Source organism: Pecten maximus, chromosome 14 (assembly GCF_902652985.1).
Source record: "Pecten maximus chromosome 14, xPecMax1.1, whole genome shotgun sequence".
In the NCBI taxonomy this organism is placed as follows: domain Eukaryota; kingdom Metazoa; phylum Mollusca; class Bivalvia; order Pectinida; family Pectinidae; genus Pecten; species Pecten maximus.
In genome coordinates, this window is record NC_047028.1 from 19,530,686 (window position 1) to 19,551,359 (window position 20,674).

The following is a 20,674-nucleotide window of genomic DNA, read 5'->3' on the forward strand; positions in this document are numbered from 1 at the left end:
TGTTTTACATCATAATCGGGCAGTTAAACTTCAACCTACGTACAGAACATGATTACCATCATATCCTGTCAGGTAACCTTTCACATGTACAGAATGTGATTAACATCATATCTGGCCAGATAAATGTTCACCTTCAAAACATAATTTACACCATATCCGATCAGTAAAACTTAAGTAACCGTCATTAGAAATATATATACGTTATGTGGAAACATGGCTGGTATAGATTTACATTTAGAGATACATATCAGGCACACAGAAATGCTGTTCTAGAATGTATCTTGATTTTCTTATCTCCCTTCTAATCTTCTTCTCGTCCTCCAATCCATTCACAGAAACATATAAACAAAGCTAAATGTAGCGCAGAAGACAAGCTATCCATCACTCTTGCTTTAATACAGATTGCATTGGAACTTGTGTCACGCCTCGCCTATCTCCATGACAATGTATTGTCTCAAACTAGCCATAAGTTTTGCTTTCCAAATTTGCGGAATAGTTAGAGCCTATGGTTTAAAGATTAGTGAGGAAGTATAGCACTGATGTAAAAATAAGCCCTGCTGAACTAATCAATAATAAATGCATAGCATGGCTTCATATATACGTCAGACTCACAAATATATTGATTGTACCACCCAATGTATAAATATATAAATAGGATAAATATATAAATAGGCATTTCTGTCCAAAAACACTGATACGAACTGTTCTATAATAAGGACATACATATGTATACAGGAGGTTGAAATATACCATCCATGTTTATATATACAGACGTTATACGTGAATGCGCAAGGTCGAACCAAGTCACATGAGGTATTTAATTACAACTTGAGTACCCGATATCAACACCCGTGATACACACTTAGAAGACCCGGAAGATGAAGAATTGTTTACAAAACGTCCTGTTCGTTGTCTCTATAATTCTCGTGCAACACGTACATGCCAAATCACCACATATACTATTTATAGTAGCAGACGACTTCGGTAGGTAAAACCCAGCGTTTTGTAGCAGGTAATATTAATATGTGTATATTATCACTATGATGTACATGCACCACAACATCACTTTAAATGCAAATAGAAAGTAAACTATCACTCAATGTATGTATGGTCAAGACCTTATCATGCCCATTAAGGTAAAATGATTAATATTCTCCGGTCAGGTATAAAGTGTATACAGGTAAAATCTAATAGCTTGTGTATTTCACTATTTTCTCAATACAGTGGTTATATATACTACACTGGCTACACGCCGACGTCTTCTATTTTGATATAGCCTGACAAAGCATTTCCACATGTTTATATCCCTTGTGTTCCACTGAATGTGTGTGTATCGGGCTCTGGGCAAATCGATAAGCAATCTTATGTATAATGGAATAGACTCGTTGTTGAAGGTGTCCGTCATATGACACGTATATAACATGCATTTGTATTGACTAGGATACAGGTTATTGCTTATAAATATCACTTATATTGATAAAGACTAATTGGGTGGGTGAGGGCATTGTAGGAAATATAAGTAATTTATCATACTTTATTTCCATGTGCAAAAGGTATATATAGCCAGTAAAATTCGTTTATGCTGGGTTTAATATCATTACCCTGGTTCTATTTTTGAGAGATTTACATCACTAGGCAATATTCGATTAAGACTATAAGGAGTAGGTAGTGGATGAAGCATATCAGTCATTACCCTCTCAAATACAAACATATGTAGATGTCTGAGAATCGTTCAGATAGCCTTAACTCATGTTCAATATGGAGTTCAATACTGGCTAGTGTGTGTATGGTTAATAATTACTCAAATTATAAGTTCTCAAAATTAACAACATTTGAATTCAATAAACAAATAAATACATGACATTATCTGTGATTAAGTATGATTTTGCATTGCTGTGTATCCATCGATTTAGACTTAGAAGTATGGTTTACTTAACACAGGGTTTGTCTTGTTATTTACAATTTAGAGTTCGTGGACTATTAGTTATTGTATTAAATTCTGTAGACAAATGGTAACAATATCATTTATCCTCTGTCAACACATTCGTTAACTGAGCAGAGTTTATAGCATAGTAGAATTTTTAACGACCATGGAATACCAAAAAGACACCTGACTGTTGCTTCTAAGCATCTGACAATCTTAGTGGTAAAGTATAATATACGCCATGAGGTTATTCTTGCTTAGAATATAACTCAGAAAAATTGAATCCTGAGTCAAGGATATGAGCTTATAGATTCATATATCAATTATCACTGAGGTCATTTGTCATACTAATATATATGCATGTAAAAATATAAAAATTTCAAGTGGTTATTAGAAATGTTTCTGTCTTAGATATTAAACAATTACAATTGCACTAAAATGCCAAAGTTTTATTCCAATTTATTGAACAATGATCAAAGTAAGGCCTATTCTGTTTTGCAATAAATAAATGAAAATGTATTATATATTTGTGTCGCAATCTACATTCCAGGTTGGAATGATGTCGGATTCCGTAATGAAAACATATCAACCCCCAACATCGACACATTGGCGAAGGAGGGAGTCATACTGGATCAGGCATATGTACAGCCTGTGTGTTCACCGTAGGTATACGACACCTGTGTGATTCCTTTAATAACAATAATAACAATGATTCAGTTAACTCTAAAGATTTAATTCTTTAATGTAACATCAAGATGCAATTTCTTCGTTATGTCGGTCAATGTTTAGTATACATTGACCGGAATAACCGCGAAATCGGAAGGATTTTTCTTATTGTGGTAGAAATATTAATAAAGCGGAAGATTTTAACAATAGATCGTTAGGCGGAAGATCAGTGTAAAAAGCGGTGGACTACCGCTGAAATCGGTAGAGGTAACATGTCTTATGTATACAATGTATACTAATGGTTATATTTTGTGAAATAAAAACTACGAATATTAATGTAACTTAAACAATTTTGTATGTCCACCTCTACAACATGGCTACAGAAACAAGAAAAAAAATCAAAACAAAAACAAAAATTAGAAAAATTCTTCGCATGAATTGCTTCCTCATGTCATCATTCTTTGTATTTTCATAACAATTTCTCCCGGTAATGTAAATAGATGGCTGTAATCGGTCCTGTAAAAATGTATATATTTTATTTGTGACATTTTATGTTTAGATCCCGAAACGCTTTTATGACAGGGATGTACCCTTTCAAAACAGGACTACAGGTAATTAAGATTTCATTAAAATAGAACATCGATGAAAATGTTTCATAGAACATAAATGAAAAGGCATTAGGGAGTGAATATTCTCATTCATGAATGCTTCCGGGCCTACAGTGATAAGATTAACGACTAGAGAAAACAACAAATTATATCAGATATGAAAACAAGAAAAAGCAGTATATATCTTTATGAATAATGATAAAAAAAAATAATAAAATAAAAAATTAAAAAATACAACACATTTTTTCGCCTTCAAAATCTATGTGATTATAATCGTGTGAAACAGTGATATTTTAACGAATAGTTAAAAATTTGCTTCTTTGTTTAAATAAAGGTGTTAAACGGTATAGAAATAATCCCGGAATAAGTATATGAATATCGCAATTAAAGATAATGCTATAAGATACAATGGCAAATAATTGTAAAATAGTATTGCATATTAAAGCAAGAGACGTGAGATGCTAATTAGGAAATTATCAGTTATTTAATGTTCCAGCATTTGGTGATATGGCCTGATCAACAGGTGTGTTCGCCAACAAATCTCACCTTCCTACCACAACAGCTCAAGAAGCTTGGATATGCAACACATATGATAGGAAAGTAAGTGATACGGAGGTTTAACCATTACATGTATATCTTAATTATTGTGCGTTATACTAAACAGGCCTACACCTGTTAACACTTAAGAATCAAAGAAGAGCACGTGGTTATAATCAAAACATATTTGTTAAACACATTAATGCAGGGCTGCCATGATGTTGAATTGTATAAATAACAATGTACATGTCATCTATAAACATGATGTTACCATTGTAGGTGGCACCTTGGTATCTGTAAATGGCGGTGTACACCTACCTAGCTTGGCCATATCATTGTATACCATGTTTATATAGGACTGTACCGTTGTATGTGGCACCTTGGTTTCTGTAAATGGTGGTGTACACCTACCTAGCCTGACCATATCAGTGTATACCATGTTTATATAGGACTGTACCGGTGTAGGCATCTTCGCTAGCCAAGCCTTCTGATTACGTTACACTCCACGAACCCTTGTCGGATATAGTCGTCAGTTCTGGCCCTCTAGCGGAGATTCGAAATTACCACCCTTTATTCATGAAATTTTTGACCAATCAAAATGAGCGTTACCAATGTACTTCATCGGTGATGTTTACAGACATACATGAAGGCTTGTGTCAATTTCGATGAGATGTGTGATCAATGACTTATATAAATTGATCAAACACTGTGAATGTTTCCCCAATGATTGTACGTCTCTGTATTTAGGTAAAATGCCATGACATAGTCGACAATGTAGTTCTGTACTGGGTGCCGCAGTTTTTGTTTAATGCGAAACCAAGCCTGAATGTAAAACGGGATTTGATTGGTTGCCCTGGGATTCCAGGGCGCGACGGTTTGAACACGACTATATTCGCCAAGGGTTCGTGGAGTGTAACGTAATCAGAAGCCTTGGCTAGCGAAGATGCGGTGTAGGTGGCATCTTGGTTTGTGTAAATGGCGGTGCACATCTACCTAGCTGGGCCATATCATTGTATACCATGTCTATATAGGACTGTACCGTTGTATGTCGCACTTTAGTTTTTGTAGTTGACAATGTACACCTACCTACCTTACCATGTATCATTGTACACCATGTTTATATAGGACTGTACCATTGTAGGTGGTACTTCCCTTTTTTGTAAGCTGGGCCAGTTGATACTGCTTTTAATTCCCTTTTTAATGCCTTGAGTACATGCCACGGGTCATTTTGGTTTGTAACACCGGCATCTTTGACAAGTTTGTTGATGGATAAATTTCTGTCGTGGGCATGAATATTTATTGTGACATCCTTTTCTGTCATTTTCTCATACAGTATCTGGGTTCCAATTTTTTCATGTCTTTGAGATACTGGATCGTCCTTTGTTGTCACATGAATATGGTTCAAAACTTTGTGAGTTTTGTACCCTATTGCCACCACACTTGAATCCTTTGCGTTTTTACGCCAGCCGTGCCTTGCATCAGTCATGATTTCAATCCCTTGATCTTGGTCTTCATAGCTGAAGCACTCTTCATCCAATGCATGACTGATACTTTCTTCATATTCTGAACAGACATGGTCCTTGTAACTGCTGAAATATTTCCTTTTCTTGTCCTGTGTTATTTGTCCAAGACCGGCTCCCTCTGCAAATCTTTTGTATTGAACTGGCAACATCCCACTGCATTCAATTCCATGAAAGATTCTATAATTTACCAGAAATTCGTTGACAGGTAAATACGGAGAAGATGACCAAAGTATAGAATGGTGTTTGTCTTTGGTACAGGAAAGTCGAATTGAAGCTGCATGACCTTTAAGAGTTACTTTTTTGTTTACTAGTTATCCCTCACAAATTTTGGAATGGTTCCCGGCTACTTCACAAAGTTTTGCCACAGAAGATTCTGCTATCACAAATAATTTTCCATCAACATCCTTCTTCTCTGCCTGTTTATAGCTACACAAGTTTGGCATTTCACGGTTTTTTTCCTTTCTTCTCATTGAAATATTTGTCCAGTAAGCTTTCTAATATATCACAGTTATTAACTGGATGACCCAGCTGTCTAAAGAGGCTATCTCTCACTTTTTGTAATTTTTCTAAAATTCTGATCTTCACATTTCATCCCCAGGTATTTCTATCCTGAAATTTGGGGGCTTTTTTCTTCCTCTTTCCATTCTAACACTTTTATTTGTATGTCCAATACTACAATGACTATGGAGTATAATATGATGCATAAGTAAATTGGTATTCCCCAGGAATTTTCTACAGCATTCCATCATCTAACATAATCTTGACCACATGAGGATCTGTTGGGGTTGCATTTCAATAGTATATTTCATTTGTCATGATACTATTAGAAAACATGTAATGTGAAACTGAAACTTTTTTTAAGCCTAATAAAAATATATTTATAAAATCTATTTTACAATCAAAGGCCTAAAATGATATTAATTTTGTTTTATTTCCCCATGCATTGCCCCTTCTAGTCAATGGAATCTTGATAAATTGCGCAATTCCACTCTCTGCCCAGAGGGCAATATGACTCTCCCACAGGTTCATGTTACTCTCTTACCCCCCACCCCAACACCACATACCCACCCATCATCCAATTTTAGCCAGCATGGCCGCGAAGGACACACATACACTTACATTGGTTGTGAATGTGGACCAAAGAAATGCTATAAGGCAACTGTTTCAAGAGCAAAATTGGGAATACTCAGAAGAAATTAATCAGGACAGCACAGTGATAAGTAATAGTATAGAAAGTTCAGGATTTTCTATTCCCCAGGATGACGAGTTGGATGAATGTCGGTATTGTTTATGTAGACCTTGTATTACAAATGAGAAAAACAAACAACAATGGTGGGAATTAACAGCAAATCCAAAACACAAGAAAAATAATGTTCGCAGGAAAGAAATTTACAAACGATTTTGGACAATGTTATATCACAGAGGAGCCTGGGGAGATCCCCGATATCAGGAAAAGAAGAGGCAGGCATTGGGGATTAATGCAAGGGAAGGGGAACCTGTGTGGCATAGGCGGGATATAATGCCAGATTGTGTTATCAAACTGGTCAGATTCTGGTTTCCAAATCCTGATGATATGGAATATTTGGGTCATTGTTGGGAGTAAGTTTTCTTTTACTTGTGTATAAGGGAAGCGCCATGTCTTGTTATATATGACTCTGCTAATTGGATTAATGTAAATTCCTGTATGTGTGTCTATGGGATCTTATTTCTGGACTTTGCCGCCAAAATGTTGATAAGGTAGGAGAATGTGTTTACTCAGCATGCTGCGTAGCTAGGGCCTTAGCAACAACACAACTTCCGGTAATAACATCCGGTAGGCAAACTGGCAAATTCAAATTTGATTGACAGTTTGCAAATTGAAACAGAAAAACAAATTTAATCAGAAAACAAACAAATTAGATTTTCTTGCATAACATGGTATACATATTCAGATTCCTCACAAAAAATATGTTACCATAACAAAATCTATGTCAGATAAGTTTTTGTTAAACATGATTTTGAGGAAATTCTCTCTCTGAAGTGAAGGCTGCCAAAAATTTGTATAACCTTCCATTTTCCCAAGTTGTCTCCCTTTTATACCCCGTCCCCGGCCTTTAAGTTTTTGTAGGTGTCAATGTACACCTACCTACCTTACCATGTATCATTGTACACCATGTTTATATAGGACTGTACCGTTGTAGGTGGCACCTTGGGTTCTGTAAATGGCAATGTACACCTACCTACCGCGGCTTTGACTCTTTCTATGGGTATTACACTAGTCATGAAGACTACTACAAAAAGACTAACGGTAAGTTAAAATGAAATATCATTGTTTACATACAGTTATATTGTCTATCATCCAGTCCTTCTCTATTTAAAGTCACACGATTTACGATATTCACGTGGATAACATGTGTCCCGTTTTCATGGATATGAATTTCAAAGTCAATAAATGTAACTAAAAAGGTAATTAATATTGTTTATTTTTCATCCTCATTATCGCAATAAAGGAAATATTGATGATTGTTTTCCGCCACTAACTATCATCGAACCGATGAGACAAAACCTAGCAATACGCGAAGTCATGTAGGCGATTACCAGTAACTAATTAACTCATATTATTCACGAAAACCAATTTGTAGTCCGGAATGGAAAACTGGGCTTCGACTTCAGGAACAATATGAAGACTGACAAAGGAGGGATAGGTACATACTCAACGGTAAGATAAAAGGCATACTTGAATATCAAAATAGCAATCCTTTTAATACTGAAAGTTTTGACGCACTAGTAAAATGTGAATCGTAGCTAATAAGTGAGAGAAGTGGGATAGTATCTGAGATAATCATGATTAGCGTTTACAGATATTTTACGTTATAGACGAATTGTTGGCGAATAATAAAAACAATAAAACACGTACATATATCATTCTACTGATGTTGCACTCATTCTTTGTACGGACGTTTTCTGTAAGTATATCAGGGTGGATATACCGTAAATTATTGTGTATTGCCTGCAGGCTTTATGATTTGAAACATTACAAAATGTCTGTGCAGAGTATACGATACTTGTCAAATCCATGTTAACTTTTTGTGTTTTTCCCTGGTGTACTATCAGGTGATGACATTGCTGTTTATGTCTGAAATAAGAATCGTACATTTACCTGAGTGGACATATTAAGAAAAAACAACAAACAAGGAAATTTAGAAATACGTATTTAGCAGTTCATTGTCAAGGCAAAACAGGAGCTAAACACACACAGCCAGGGTTTCCCATGATAGCGAAGCAATGTGCCGGAGCGGGCTATGTATAGATTTTGAATCATAAAAGCATCGTTATAGTTTGTGTGGGCAATTGAACAGTGCAGGCAATTGAACAGTGCAGGCAATTGAACAATACAGGCAATTGAATAGTGCAGGCAATCGAACAGCGCAGGCAATTGAACAGCGCAGGCAATACACAGCAAATTACGGTATTCGTCCGCCAAAAAATAAATTCATCCTATTGCTGAATTCGTTTATGTATCTTCCTGAACAAGAACGGGATGTGGGGAAATGTAGTCGCCGCACTGTGATACATACAGTGTATACTGAGGTTTATGTTATACTTATATAATGATGTAGTATCCATATTGATTCTTATCTGGCAACCTCTTACTCTATTGTGTTTGGGTCTTTGAAAATAATCGTATCATATCATTTCTTCACGATTAATAAATCACCTTCTTCTCCTACTGTGTATTGTTACGACCAGCTACACCATCATACAAAGTCTAATAAAGTTTCTGGAGGAAGAATATCAGTAAGAATTTGAATTTTCATTTTATTACCTTTGAAATCGACAACAATAAAAACATGTTTATATTGATTTTGATGTTAAATCAACATTTGTTTACAGTTTCAGTATACTGCTCGAGCGTTGGAATTGATTAGTCAACACAATAAGAGTAATCCATTTTTCCTCTATATGCCTCTGCAATCCGTTCACTCGCCAATCCAGGTAAACAAATGTTCTTTTCCCCTACTAATACATGTAATAATGTAATATATCATACATGTACATTTGTTTCTTAATAAGAGTAAATATATATCATTACACCTTTGATCTTTTTACATATACATATAGTATTTTCTCAAGAAAGACATATTATGTGATCATATGTAAAATAAATATTACGTTTGCTTTGTTTAACATGCAATCTGTGCATTAATATATTGCTACAACCAGTCAGTAGAAGAAGAAAAATGTTTGGTAATTTTGTTGTGGAATTGTCAACTTTTGTTATTTATACAACTGGGGAAAAAGAATAAGTACATATGTATAAGGCATATTTAGGTGCAATAAAAAAAGTTCTTATAAATGTTATTCTTAGAAAATAATTAGGATCTTATTATATGATATAGACTATAGAATAATTAATGCACCAACATGCGCAGACTGAATATAGCATATAATTGAAAAATATGAAATTACGTGGTGCTGATGTAATGATACGCTAATATTTCAGGTTCTTATTATATACACGAATGATACATTATTTTGATGAGGATTTGATGATGACGCAATTCATATTCCAGGTACCCATTGTATCATTTATACATTATGTTAATGAAGATATAAAGATGACGTAATTAAAATTCCAGGTACCCATTGAGTATGAAAATATGTACAAAAACATACACAATGAAGGCAGACGAAAATTTTCTGGTGAGACACATTTTTGTAAATTAAATGAGAACAAATATCTGATACTCAAATAAACATTATTCTCATAGTATTCAGTATCTATTTGAAAAGCAGACATAAAAGATTTTAAGAAAATATTTTAACGATCAACTATATTTTGTCTTGCGTTTTAATGTATTTTCAACCAACATTATAACTCGCAATGTTTATAAACATACAAAAGTTATCAAAACCTAATGATAATCTTTAATTCAAACGTTATATCTTATCTAACACCATTTATGACCAAATATTTAAATTCTGGACTTCGTTGCTTCCTGCAAGATTATAATTAAATATTATCCTTTAAAAACTCCTTTCCTACACATTTTTATCATTATGATGGATATGGTTTATATGTAGGAATGGTAACAGCGATGGATGACGTCATCGGCAACGTGACACAAGCTCTGAAGGCACATGGCATGTACGAAGATACACTTATTGTCTTTACATCAGATGTAAGTTAAACTATTGTTAATGTATCAAACATGATTTTTTAAAGTGAAGTTTTTCAAAGTCTAATTATTTTAATAACCTGCAACACAAATGTGAACTGTCAAATCCAATACCAAACGGGTTATGAAGAAAGCAAGAGAAGAGGAAGGGTGTGGCTTTAAGATGTAGTCGCCTCTAATAAGTATCAAAGAATGGATATGTACGATAAACTCTTTCAACTATACATGACTAGGGTGTGTGATCTGACAACAAGGTATCATCTAGTGAACGAAAAATCCATCCAATCAGTGTTATACTCAAAAACCGTCTCGATGATCGGAATCATGTAACAAATGTAACATTATCCCAACAGATTCGGTATTTGTCATTATAAATGATTTTTGTCTTTCCTACATTCTGTTATATTTCTATTCATTTCTAATGATGCAATCAACTTGATCTTATACCGAGCTTCTTTAATTGATAGTGTAAATGTAAAGATGTTTCTTAAAAGTGCAATACAATGTGTCATATTGTTAGGTTGTGTAACTTTGCCTTTCTAGCAACCACAGGAAATCACCTCGTCTGCCAATACACCTAATATATAATATTTTTTCGTATTAGGTGTATTGACATACGAGGCGAGTGCCTTTGCTGACAACAGTACTGTATAGTGTTTCGTAAAAGCAGCATTACCTTTTTGCAGATATCGTACAACTAAGATCCTTTTAACATCCATTTTCTCTCAGAATGGCGGCTGGCCCACCATGTTTGGAAACAACTTCCCACTAAGGGGTTCTAAGATAACGATATACGAGGGAGGTACCAGGGTGACGGCTTTCGTACACGGAGCTGGCCTTAAGAAGACAAAATATACATACAAAGGGTAAGATTTGATTTTAATCGTGTTCTTTGTAAAACGTAGTCGCTGTTAATGTTCTCTAGATACAATTGCAATTTGCAGAACGTTGACGTGTAAGCAATTGCTCTGTTATACAATACTATACACATACTCTTTAGCGTATTCAAATTTAAGCGCAAAAGCTAATTAAAACGGATTAGCGGAATAATCAATTAGCGGAGGAAAACGTAGGTAAAATTCTTCCAACCCAAAAAAAACCCGCGAAAATAAGATTACCGCTAAAATGCATGTATGTACAGTATTAAATTTGTATATGATAGTTACCTCCTATCATTTTTTTTATATATATTTTGTTCGTGTGTTGTTATTTTCGTTGACGTCATGGGTTCTTTTAGTCAACTAATAAATACACTACTTAAATTGATATGGATATCAATTCCTACAAGGTAATAATTCCACGAGTGTATCTTTAAATTTATGTTTCAACATACAATTTTACAGTTATTTAAAATGTACTTATTTTAGAAAAGATCTAAGAATATTTTGACGTCATTACCTCATTGAAATCATTGGTAACCAAAGGAATATCTAATGTTGGTTTCATGCTGTATTAGATGTTATGATCGCAGTGTGTCGGTATTTTGATTACAGGATGCTTCACGCCGTCGACTGGAGTCCGACAATAGTAGCGGCTGCCGGTGGAGTACCCGGTAATGTCTAAGAAATCGTGTTAATCACAATATATACATACTTCCTCCTGCAGAGGTGTGTCATGTACAACAAGTATAGCTCTCCTATCATAAATGACACAGTTTTGCAGGCAATAATACTATGGAATTTTAGGCAATAATATCATGGGGTACTAAGCAATATATAGCATCATTGGATACTTGGCAACAATACCACGGGGTGCTAGGCAATACTACCATCGGATGCTAGGCAATGTACCATTGGGTGCTAGGCAATACTACCATGGGTGTTAGGCAACAATACCATTGGGTGCTAATCAACACTTCCATGAGGTGTTAGGCAACAATACCATAGGGTTTTAAAGCACGAAATATAGTATTCCCTTCTCGATTCTTTCTTCCCCATTATAAAAACACAGCTCTGCAAGCAAGCATACACTCCTTATACAGCTGTGTCATTCATAACGAGTATTTCTACCACAATATCCTGTGTTATTCAACTCTCAGACCATCAGTTAATCATTACATCTGTTGATTAACAATCTGTTTATACCACACGTGGTATAAACCCTGTACGCATTTCGATTGGCTAACACTTTGAACTTTGACCCAAGCTGCAATTGTAATTGAAATCATCAATAATCTATTGACGTCACATCACCGGGTCCCGGACGTCACCGGTACACTTTATTTGCATACGCGAAATGATACTTGGCCACGTTTCCCTTTGATTCAAGCCGATATTATTGTGGTAGAAACAGGTCACACGACTCGAAATTGTTGGATATGGAATTTATTTCACACTCGTAAGTTATTTTTTAAAAGTTGCAAAAAACACTCGCTAAAGCTCGTGTCTTTTGTAACTTTAAAATAAATAACTTACTCGTGTGAAATAAATTCCATATCCAACAACCACTCGTTGTGTAACCTCTATATACATCCGTATTCTTTATAAGGACAGTTCATTGTTAATAACATAAAACGACATTTGTAACATCGCAGAACAATGCATAATAAAACAATAATATAATTAGCATTTAAAAAGTTGTTATGAATTGACATATGCTTTATGGAGACCACTAACTTTCTTTGGAAAACATTACTGTATGTTTTATTAGCTGGTACGTAATAATGCCATCAAAACGTAATTGTAGTTATAAACAATAAACAAAAAGGTAAAGACTATTTGAGGATTTTTCTGTCATGTAAACGAATATATATTATGTACTTTACATGTAGAATTGCACATTTACAGCCTATTCTATTGTCGATAATTGATATTTCTGCTACTTTAGAGACAAACATTGATGGTATTAACCAGTGGGACAATATCCGGACAGGTGGTCAGTCCGGCCGGACAGAGTTCGTCTACAACCTGGACGATCTGGCTCCGTATGAGACAGGCCACGCAGCCATTCGGTAAGATTCTATCTTAAACTCTAAAACATTGAAGATAACTGAAGTCATATCGTTGTGTAGTCTGCTTTTGCAAAACATTTAGGGTCCTGATCTATAAGGAGCAAAATGTGTTATTTCTTATATTGATGGCAGTGGGTTGAGAATTAAGTTGTTTACTATGGCTGGCAAATGTTTAAAACCAGTAATAGATTGATGAGTGGTCTCTAAGTGAACTGTATAAAAGCTTTATTCAACCCCCCCCCCCCCCCCCCCCCCCCCCTAATAATATGAAGAGCTACAGAAACAAAGAATAGAACAAGTACATCTCAAATAGCATTGAAAGAAAAGAAAATGCAACCAGGCTCACGATCACACCCTTACACAGCCACAAACACATGCACTCGGACACACACAATCTGATAATAATAACGCGCGTAGCATACCATAAAGTACAATGATACAATGCAGCGATATGATAGTACGATTAAAGTTATTTACAGTGATACTTACGATGACATACAGTGTAGAAATCATACATTAAACCACAGCGTGATATAATAGATAACTGCAATTATCATAGATTAATATATACAGTAATATCCTGTTTCGTACAAATTGATAAAGAAATATTGTAATAAATAGTATTACACACACCATACAATAGATTATACAGTATTAGATAAATAATATTATAGATCCATAACTCATAATTCAAACAAAATTGAGTACCGGTAGGGCAATAAATCATAGAACATAGAGATAAATGATAATCCAAGTAAAACAGAAGTGTTTTTATTTCGAATTCTGAAAATTTAGATGGGGATATAGAATTAAAATTTGATAATGAGTTCCTAAACTGAAGTAATTATCATCGACACTTGGGTGTTACTTTCAAAGGTAAATGGGACGACCATATTGAAATCAGATCAACATCTCTTCTTAAAAAACATGATCTTAGGAAATTAAAACATATGCTAAAACGTGATGCACTATTAAAAATATATATAACTTTTATCTTGCCGGTTTTGGAATATGCCTCTGAATTATGGGGTGAGTGTAATGTGTTAGAATCCAATTTAATGGAAAAGGTCCAACGTGAAGCGACAGGTATTATAACTGGTTTACCTTCATATGCTAGTAGTAATTTTTTTTTATATTTTGAATCTGGTCTAGAGCTTCTTTCTGATAGATGTAAAAGAAGAAAACTACAAATACTGTACAAGATGAAAAAATATTTAACTCAAGCCTTTTATGAATTCGATATTGCTTGAAATGGTTGGTCAAAATACATCGTATGTACCGAGAAATAGGAATGATTTTGTTTTGATTATAGGCTTTCTAGTATGAATTTCATATATATGCATGCAAATATAAAAAGTCAGCGCCCGTTTGTATGTACTTATTTATCTTAAGAAGTTGTTTGTCGTATTTGCTACTTCGATCATGCTTATATGTATTATAGCAGGTAAATGATTCATTTCACTTGACCATATCTATCGACAGTGTGGGAGATTACAAGCTAATAGTCGGCTACCCCGGTTTGTACCCAGGCTGGTACCCTCCTCCCACATACACAAGTGATAACTACATCAAAGAGGTACCTTACGACGGCAGCCAGGATAACACAACACAGCTGTTTAATCTGAAAGGTGACATTCTCTTTAATTCGTGAAATTAACCACTTAGAAATGATTGATATATAGATTGCTTCATGCTTTCATTGATGTTTGAGTATGAGATGAATTAATATAAGATTATATAGCTTGTTTTCCAATCCTACTGACTGATTGATGTAATTGTATTGTGATATAGTGTGTGCATGTGTAAGTGTATTTGAACCAAACAGTTTAAACTAAATAATTTCAATTTTATATTTTCAATTCAATCTTTTTTAATTCAATCTTTTTTTTATATATATATTGAACCGTGTTTTGTTTTCATGGGCAATCTAAACTCTATCATATTGTCCTAAGCATCAATGACAGTCCTAGTTGGACAAAAACGTTGTATAATGCAGTTTTTATACCTATTCATTGAACATGCTTAAATGTGAACATCACTAGTTTTCTCCGTCATCCACAGAGCCAATGTAGACCGTGTATTATTCACTTTACAAACTGAATCGTAAATATGTAAACAATATAGAACTTAGTAATAAGAGTAATATAACCTCTATTTCATGTTATTGTCATGTAAGCATGTCTATGAAATAAACATGCTGATGGTGTATTCGCATTATATAAAAATATTAAAATTTACGATGAAAGTTCAATCATAATTTAACAAGTTCCATCACGCCTAACTCCAATAACGAAAGCAATGTAAATATCCAGTGTATGGAAGTGTCATATATTCTCTTCTCCGTCCAGTTGATAATAAGTCGTATACAGAACAGACCTAATGATAGTTTAGATAGAGTTTGTGCATTATTCTGTATAACTGTTTACTGAAACAATATTGTTAACCATATCCTATGACTATCATTATCTAGTTCCTATTAAATCATATAGCGTTGCATCACTTCTTGCTTCACAGCAATAGAAAATATGAAATCAATAGAAATAGTACCAGAAAACAACAAAAAGATAAAAATTCAGTTATTCCAACTTTTCATTTTGTTTCTATCAGATGATCCAAACGAGCATAACGACCTATCGCAAAAGTTGCCAGATGTTGTTGGAAAACTGCGGAAGAAGATGGCGGAATACCACAAACAGATGGTTCCGGCGAATTACCCGCCGGCTACATCCGCATCTGACCCAAAGAACTACAATGGTTTCTGGACTCCTGGATGGTGCTGAAATGACATTTAACGGGTAGTTAACCTGTTGGTGTATCTTATGGTATTGCATATATCTTCAAACAAGAAAATGCAGCAAAGCTGCTGGACAGATTCATTAAAAAAAAATCTTCAAAGACATGTAAATCATGTAGTTGTTTTATGCATCACTAATGACTAATCTCAAGAGATATTTACCATTCAAAATTTTAGTGTCCTACGTTAACTTGGACGTCTTTAAAGCCACATACCCCCGAACAACCTAAACTTCTAGTTGCACACATGCATTAATGGCAATCCAAGATGCTCATTCACGCTCTCCTAACATTAAAATGACTACTGGCCTGGACGCTTGACCGAGGGAGTCCTTGAGACATCAATGTATAAAATAGCCTAATAATGCTTTCATTTAAACATATTAACAGAATATTCACGTAATACACTGGTAAACAAAATAAACAAACATAGTTAACATTTAAATCCTTTATTCTATAATATAGCAAAATGCAAACAACACATTGATAAAATCATAGATCGGTAAAGTTGACAATGTTCAAAAGCAAACCAGCAAAGTTCCAGTGAATCATTTCCTTTCCTAAGAAAATACTTGGGTTTTGCAGATTCCACACACTTTTGTGTCTTTTTTTTTTGCAGAATCTGTCTGCGTTTTTGCAGTTCCACGCTTGCGGCGTTCCACCATTTTGTATGGACTGTAAAACCCGCCGTTGCATTGTGGGGCTAATTTTCAGAGAAACTTGGTCCAGCAGCCACAGTTATCATTTTTTGGAATTCCCCGTATACTTTCATAAATATACATTTTCTTTCAGTTTCTGATTCACATCAATCTGGTAGGTATGCATCAAGTCTGAAAACTGTAAAAAGCTCAAAATGTAAACATTGATATACCGGTATATGTTTCTTTGTGGGTATGTGGCTTTAAGTGCATGTCCATCCTGTAATTACAGTCACTTTTCTTTTTTTGTTGAATCTGCAAAATACAAGTTTTAAATTTTTAACTTTGCAAGCATATAAGTGTGTTATAAATTAAAGATAAAACTATTAATTTCAAATGATACAAACTTTCTCTTGGATTCATTATCCTTTTAAAATGACTAATCGATATAGTGAAAGAAGTCAATCATCAAATTATCTCTCTTTAGAAGTATATATGTTCTAAACTATGTATTACTTTCATGTATTAATTATCAAGGATTCTTGCATGGTGTGGTTCATGGAGAGCAATTCTCACAAGTAGATATAAATTATTCCTCCTTTCCTCACAAACTAATTTTATGCACAACCATTAAGTCATTGATTCAATCCATTTAATTTAAACTATCGAAAATTCTTTTTGCAATCATAAAACTTTCACTAGCTAAATTTATAACCATCCGTCAAAACTATATAGTTATGAAAGGACTAATATATATAAAGGCAAATATTCCTTAGCAACAATATTGTGATTGATCAATATTACATATCCCTTAACAGCATACGCACAAATCCATTTGATAAGGTACTATCACTATCTGCATACAGAAATAAAGTCCAAATAGCTACATGTACACTCACTGGTAAAAAAGTGTATAAGGTATTGTATATATATCTATACGTATAATCCATCATAACTATTTACAGAATGGATTAAAGTAAATCTCTATTAGAAACAACTGGATATTTATGTAAACAATTATTGATGTCTGCAGCAATCTTTACAAAAATACTATGTGAGTTTATAATTACATTAGTCAACCTTTGTACTTCAATTGATGCAACCCTAGGTATTATAAACCCAATATTCTAATCTACTGGATAAGGGGGGGGGGGGGGGGGGGGGGGGGGGGGGGGGATTTAGTGGTAATCCGAGCGCCATAGGCGCGAGCAGAATGTTTTTGGCCAGGGGTCTGGAGGATAAAATTTCGGAAAATGAAAGGATAATAGCAAAATTTGCAATCTTTGCAAGATTTCTCGTCCAAAAGAGAAGTTATTTGCTCTAGAATATACCCAATTTAGATATATCCATTCTCCAATACACCGAAATGCAACAAAAACTACAAGCAAGAACTTCTGGAACAACGAAACTGTCGTCTGTTGACTCCAGTAGTAATATTCTGTGATGCACACATGACAATTTTCAATGTAAAAAGTTTTAGAAATTTTAAGCAATAATTGTATCTAACAAAGAATGATAAAGAGTCTGGATGAATATTTTTCTCAGCACTTTCTTGCTAGACTTCCAGTTATTATTTCAATTAATATTGTATATTCAAATTACCGCAACTGAGCCTTCCGAAGTGTATGTAAACATGAATATGATCGGTTCAGTATCACTTCATTCAATAAACGTTATCAATGAACGTTTAAGTCAGCACAAATAGTCTTCTATCTTACCTGAAAAGTCCATTATATCCTTATTTAAAGATGTAAGTTGCATAAGAGGCTAAAATTAGCTGATATAAACACTTATAAACGAACTTACCTTTCAAATTGTTCCCGCAAAACAAACTCTCTCCCCTCTATCGCCGAGCGTCTGCTTCCACTTGGCAACCATGACACCTTGTCGATTTCCGGCCTAATCTCGAACCAAATCCAACTGCCCGACAGATATTTCTACTAAAATACTATAGAACTTCAACTACACATTTACTTTTATAATAAAATATCTATTGTATGAGAATTCTCTCGATTTTAGCTTTTGAAATCAGTTTATTTATGTTTTTTATTCATAAAACCCGCGAGATCTCGAAACCGCGATTTCCGGTTTACAGTTACTTCCGTTTTAGAGGAGCAAAAACAGATTAAAAGCCTCTCGGCAAAGACCGGCCTTCGGCCGATCTTTCGCGCGCTCAGGCTTTTAAAAAAATGTATGCTTAGGTGAAATTTATAAATTAAATTCGTAATGCTTTATGTTCTGGTAAGATAAGGTTATGATAATATCATGAATACGTAAGAAGGAAAGGTGGAAACAACATGCTACAGATTTAGCAATGTCTTCGCCACTGTACGAATAAGTGTTTTACTCACTGGTCACTAGGTTTATTGGTATAAATTATATAAATGTATCGTCACTAATGGTGATTTCTGTACTAATCATATCATTGGTATACAGCTGCACGTGATAGATATTAATCTTAATGACGTCTCTTTGTTCAATTTGTCGATTCATAGAGATATCTCTGCACATTGAAACTTTTGAAAAAAAAATGAATAAAGCTGTCGTAGCTGCTTCATGTTAAAGTTTTGCTAAGAAGACATCCAAAGTACGTACATCGCTATATATGATGAGCGAAGTCCATTTTGTGTATAAATATCCGGTATATGAAAGTGTTATTATCTCTTTCGTCCAGTTTATGATATGTCGTATACAGAAAGGAATTAGTGACAGTTAAGATGTATTCTAATTAAAATACCATGTTCGTTATACTCTCCGTAAACACGGTATACGGAGTGGTATTATATATAACGGAGTTTACGGAGTGGAATAAGAACATCTAATTTTAATTAGATTGCTCCATAATACATTTATACATATGAAAATTTAGCAATGGTCTAATGATAATGAGCATGTGATAATTCTGAAAGTATATTAAACAGAACAGAAAAAGAGCATGTAAGAGGGGGAAAACGACGGAAAGGGGAAAGAGAGAGTGAGAGAAAGGATACTAGTAGGTGAAATGAGAATACATGTACATTGTAAAAGATAACGGACATGTAGATGATACTATGGATACTAATTAAAGCAAGTATATTGACCTGTGTACTTATGTAAATCTTTCGTTATCAACAATAAAGTTTTGAACATGTTTACAAAAAGCCTTAATTGTTTGATTTTTTTTAAAGGAATTATCACTATTTATTACTTGTACCTGTAAAAATGGACAAAGCAGCAATAATTCTTACTAGTGTTTTCAATAGCATCTGTATCTCATTTGTTGCAATCATCCCAAACCTCAAATGCATATTCTAGAAGAGGCCGGACATACACCAAAAACAATTTCTCTGAATTTTTTTCTGTTTGAAGTATATCTTAGTTTTCTAAGAGTTGATAAATATTTCTTAGTTTTACTTACAATACTATTAATATGGAGTCTCCATTTGGCATCCTCACTTACTAGTATATCATTGCCTTGCTGCTTATGAGAACCGACTATCGGAGTCGCGTTTGTGAAATTCATGTTCACGAGGTCGGGTCATATATGAGATTAATAATGATTCAGTTTTAAGTGTATTAAAAGCCATTAACTATTTGTCATACCAAAGTTTTAGCTGCTCCAAATAAAGTTTATAACTGGCTCTAATTCTGCCAAATCTCCTGTTTAATGTGCTAATGCAGTATCATCAGCATATCTGAAATATCATATATGAAATAGAAATAAAAGTGGCCCTAAAACTGAACCCCGAGGAACATAGCTTCAAGAACCCTTTCAGAAGAAGTACACTTTTTTCTAACAACTGATTATTTTCTGTCAGAGATGAAGTTGTTTTCTTTCAGAGAGTTCAGAGTGTTTAAACTATTTCATAATTTTTTTCATTTCCAAAATTAATCCTC

General features: G+C 34.2%; 1 protein-coding gene across 2 annotated transcripts; it reads left to right on the forward strand.

The window, feature by feature from the left end:
• Window positions 1-755: 755 nt before the first annotated feature.
• Window positions 756-19,940, forward strand: LOC117341982 (arylsulfatase B-like). Of its 2 annotated transcripts, none has more exons than XM_033903894.1 (15): window positions 756-984; window positions 2,475-2,586; window positions 3,150-3,201; window positions 3,695-3,798; window positions 7,439-7,545; window positions 7,880-7,956; window positions 9,132-9,233; window positions 9,878-9,941; window positions 10,323-10,420; window positions 11,147-11,283; window positions 11,911-11,969; window positions 13,244-13,367; window positions 14,850-14,995; window positions 15,975-16,206; window positions 18,983-19,940. In XM_033903894.1, exons 1-14 carry the CDS (start codon window positions 879-881, stop codon window positions 16,145-16,147), a joined length of 1,461 nt encoding a protein of 486 aa, XP_033759785.1. In that variant the 5' UTR covers window positions 756-878; the 3' UTR covers window positions 16,148-16,206; window positions 18,983-19,940. The 2 variants fall into 2 exon arrangements, with proteins under 2 accessions (XP_033759785.1, XP_033759786.1); XM_033903895.1 differs by having other exon boundaries at window positions 902-1,012.
• Window positions 19,941-20,674: the final 734 nt, after the last annotated feature.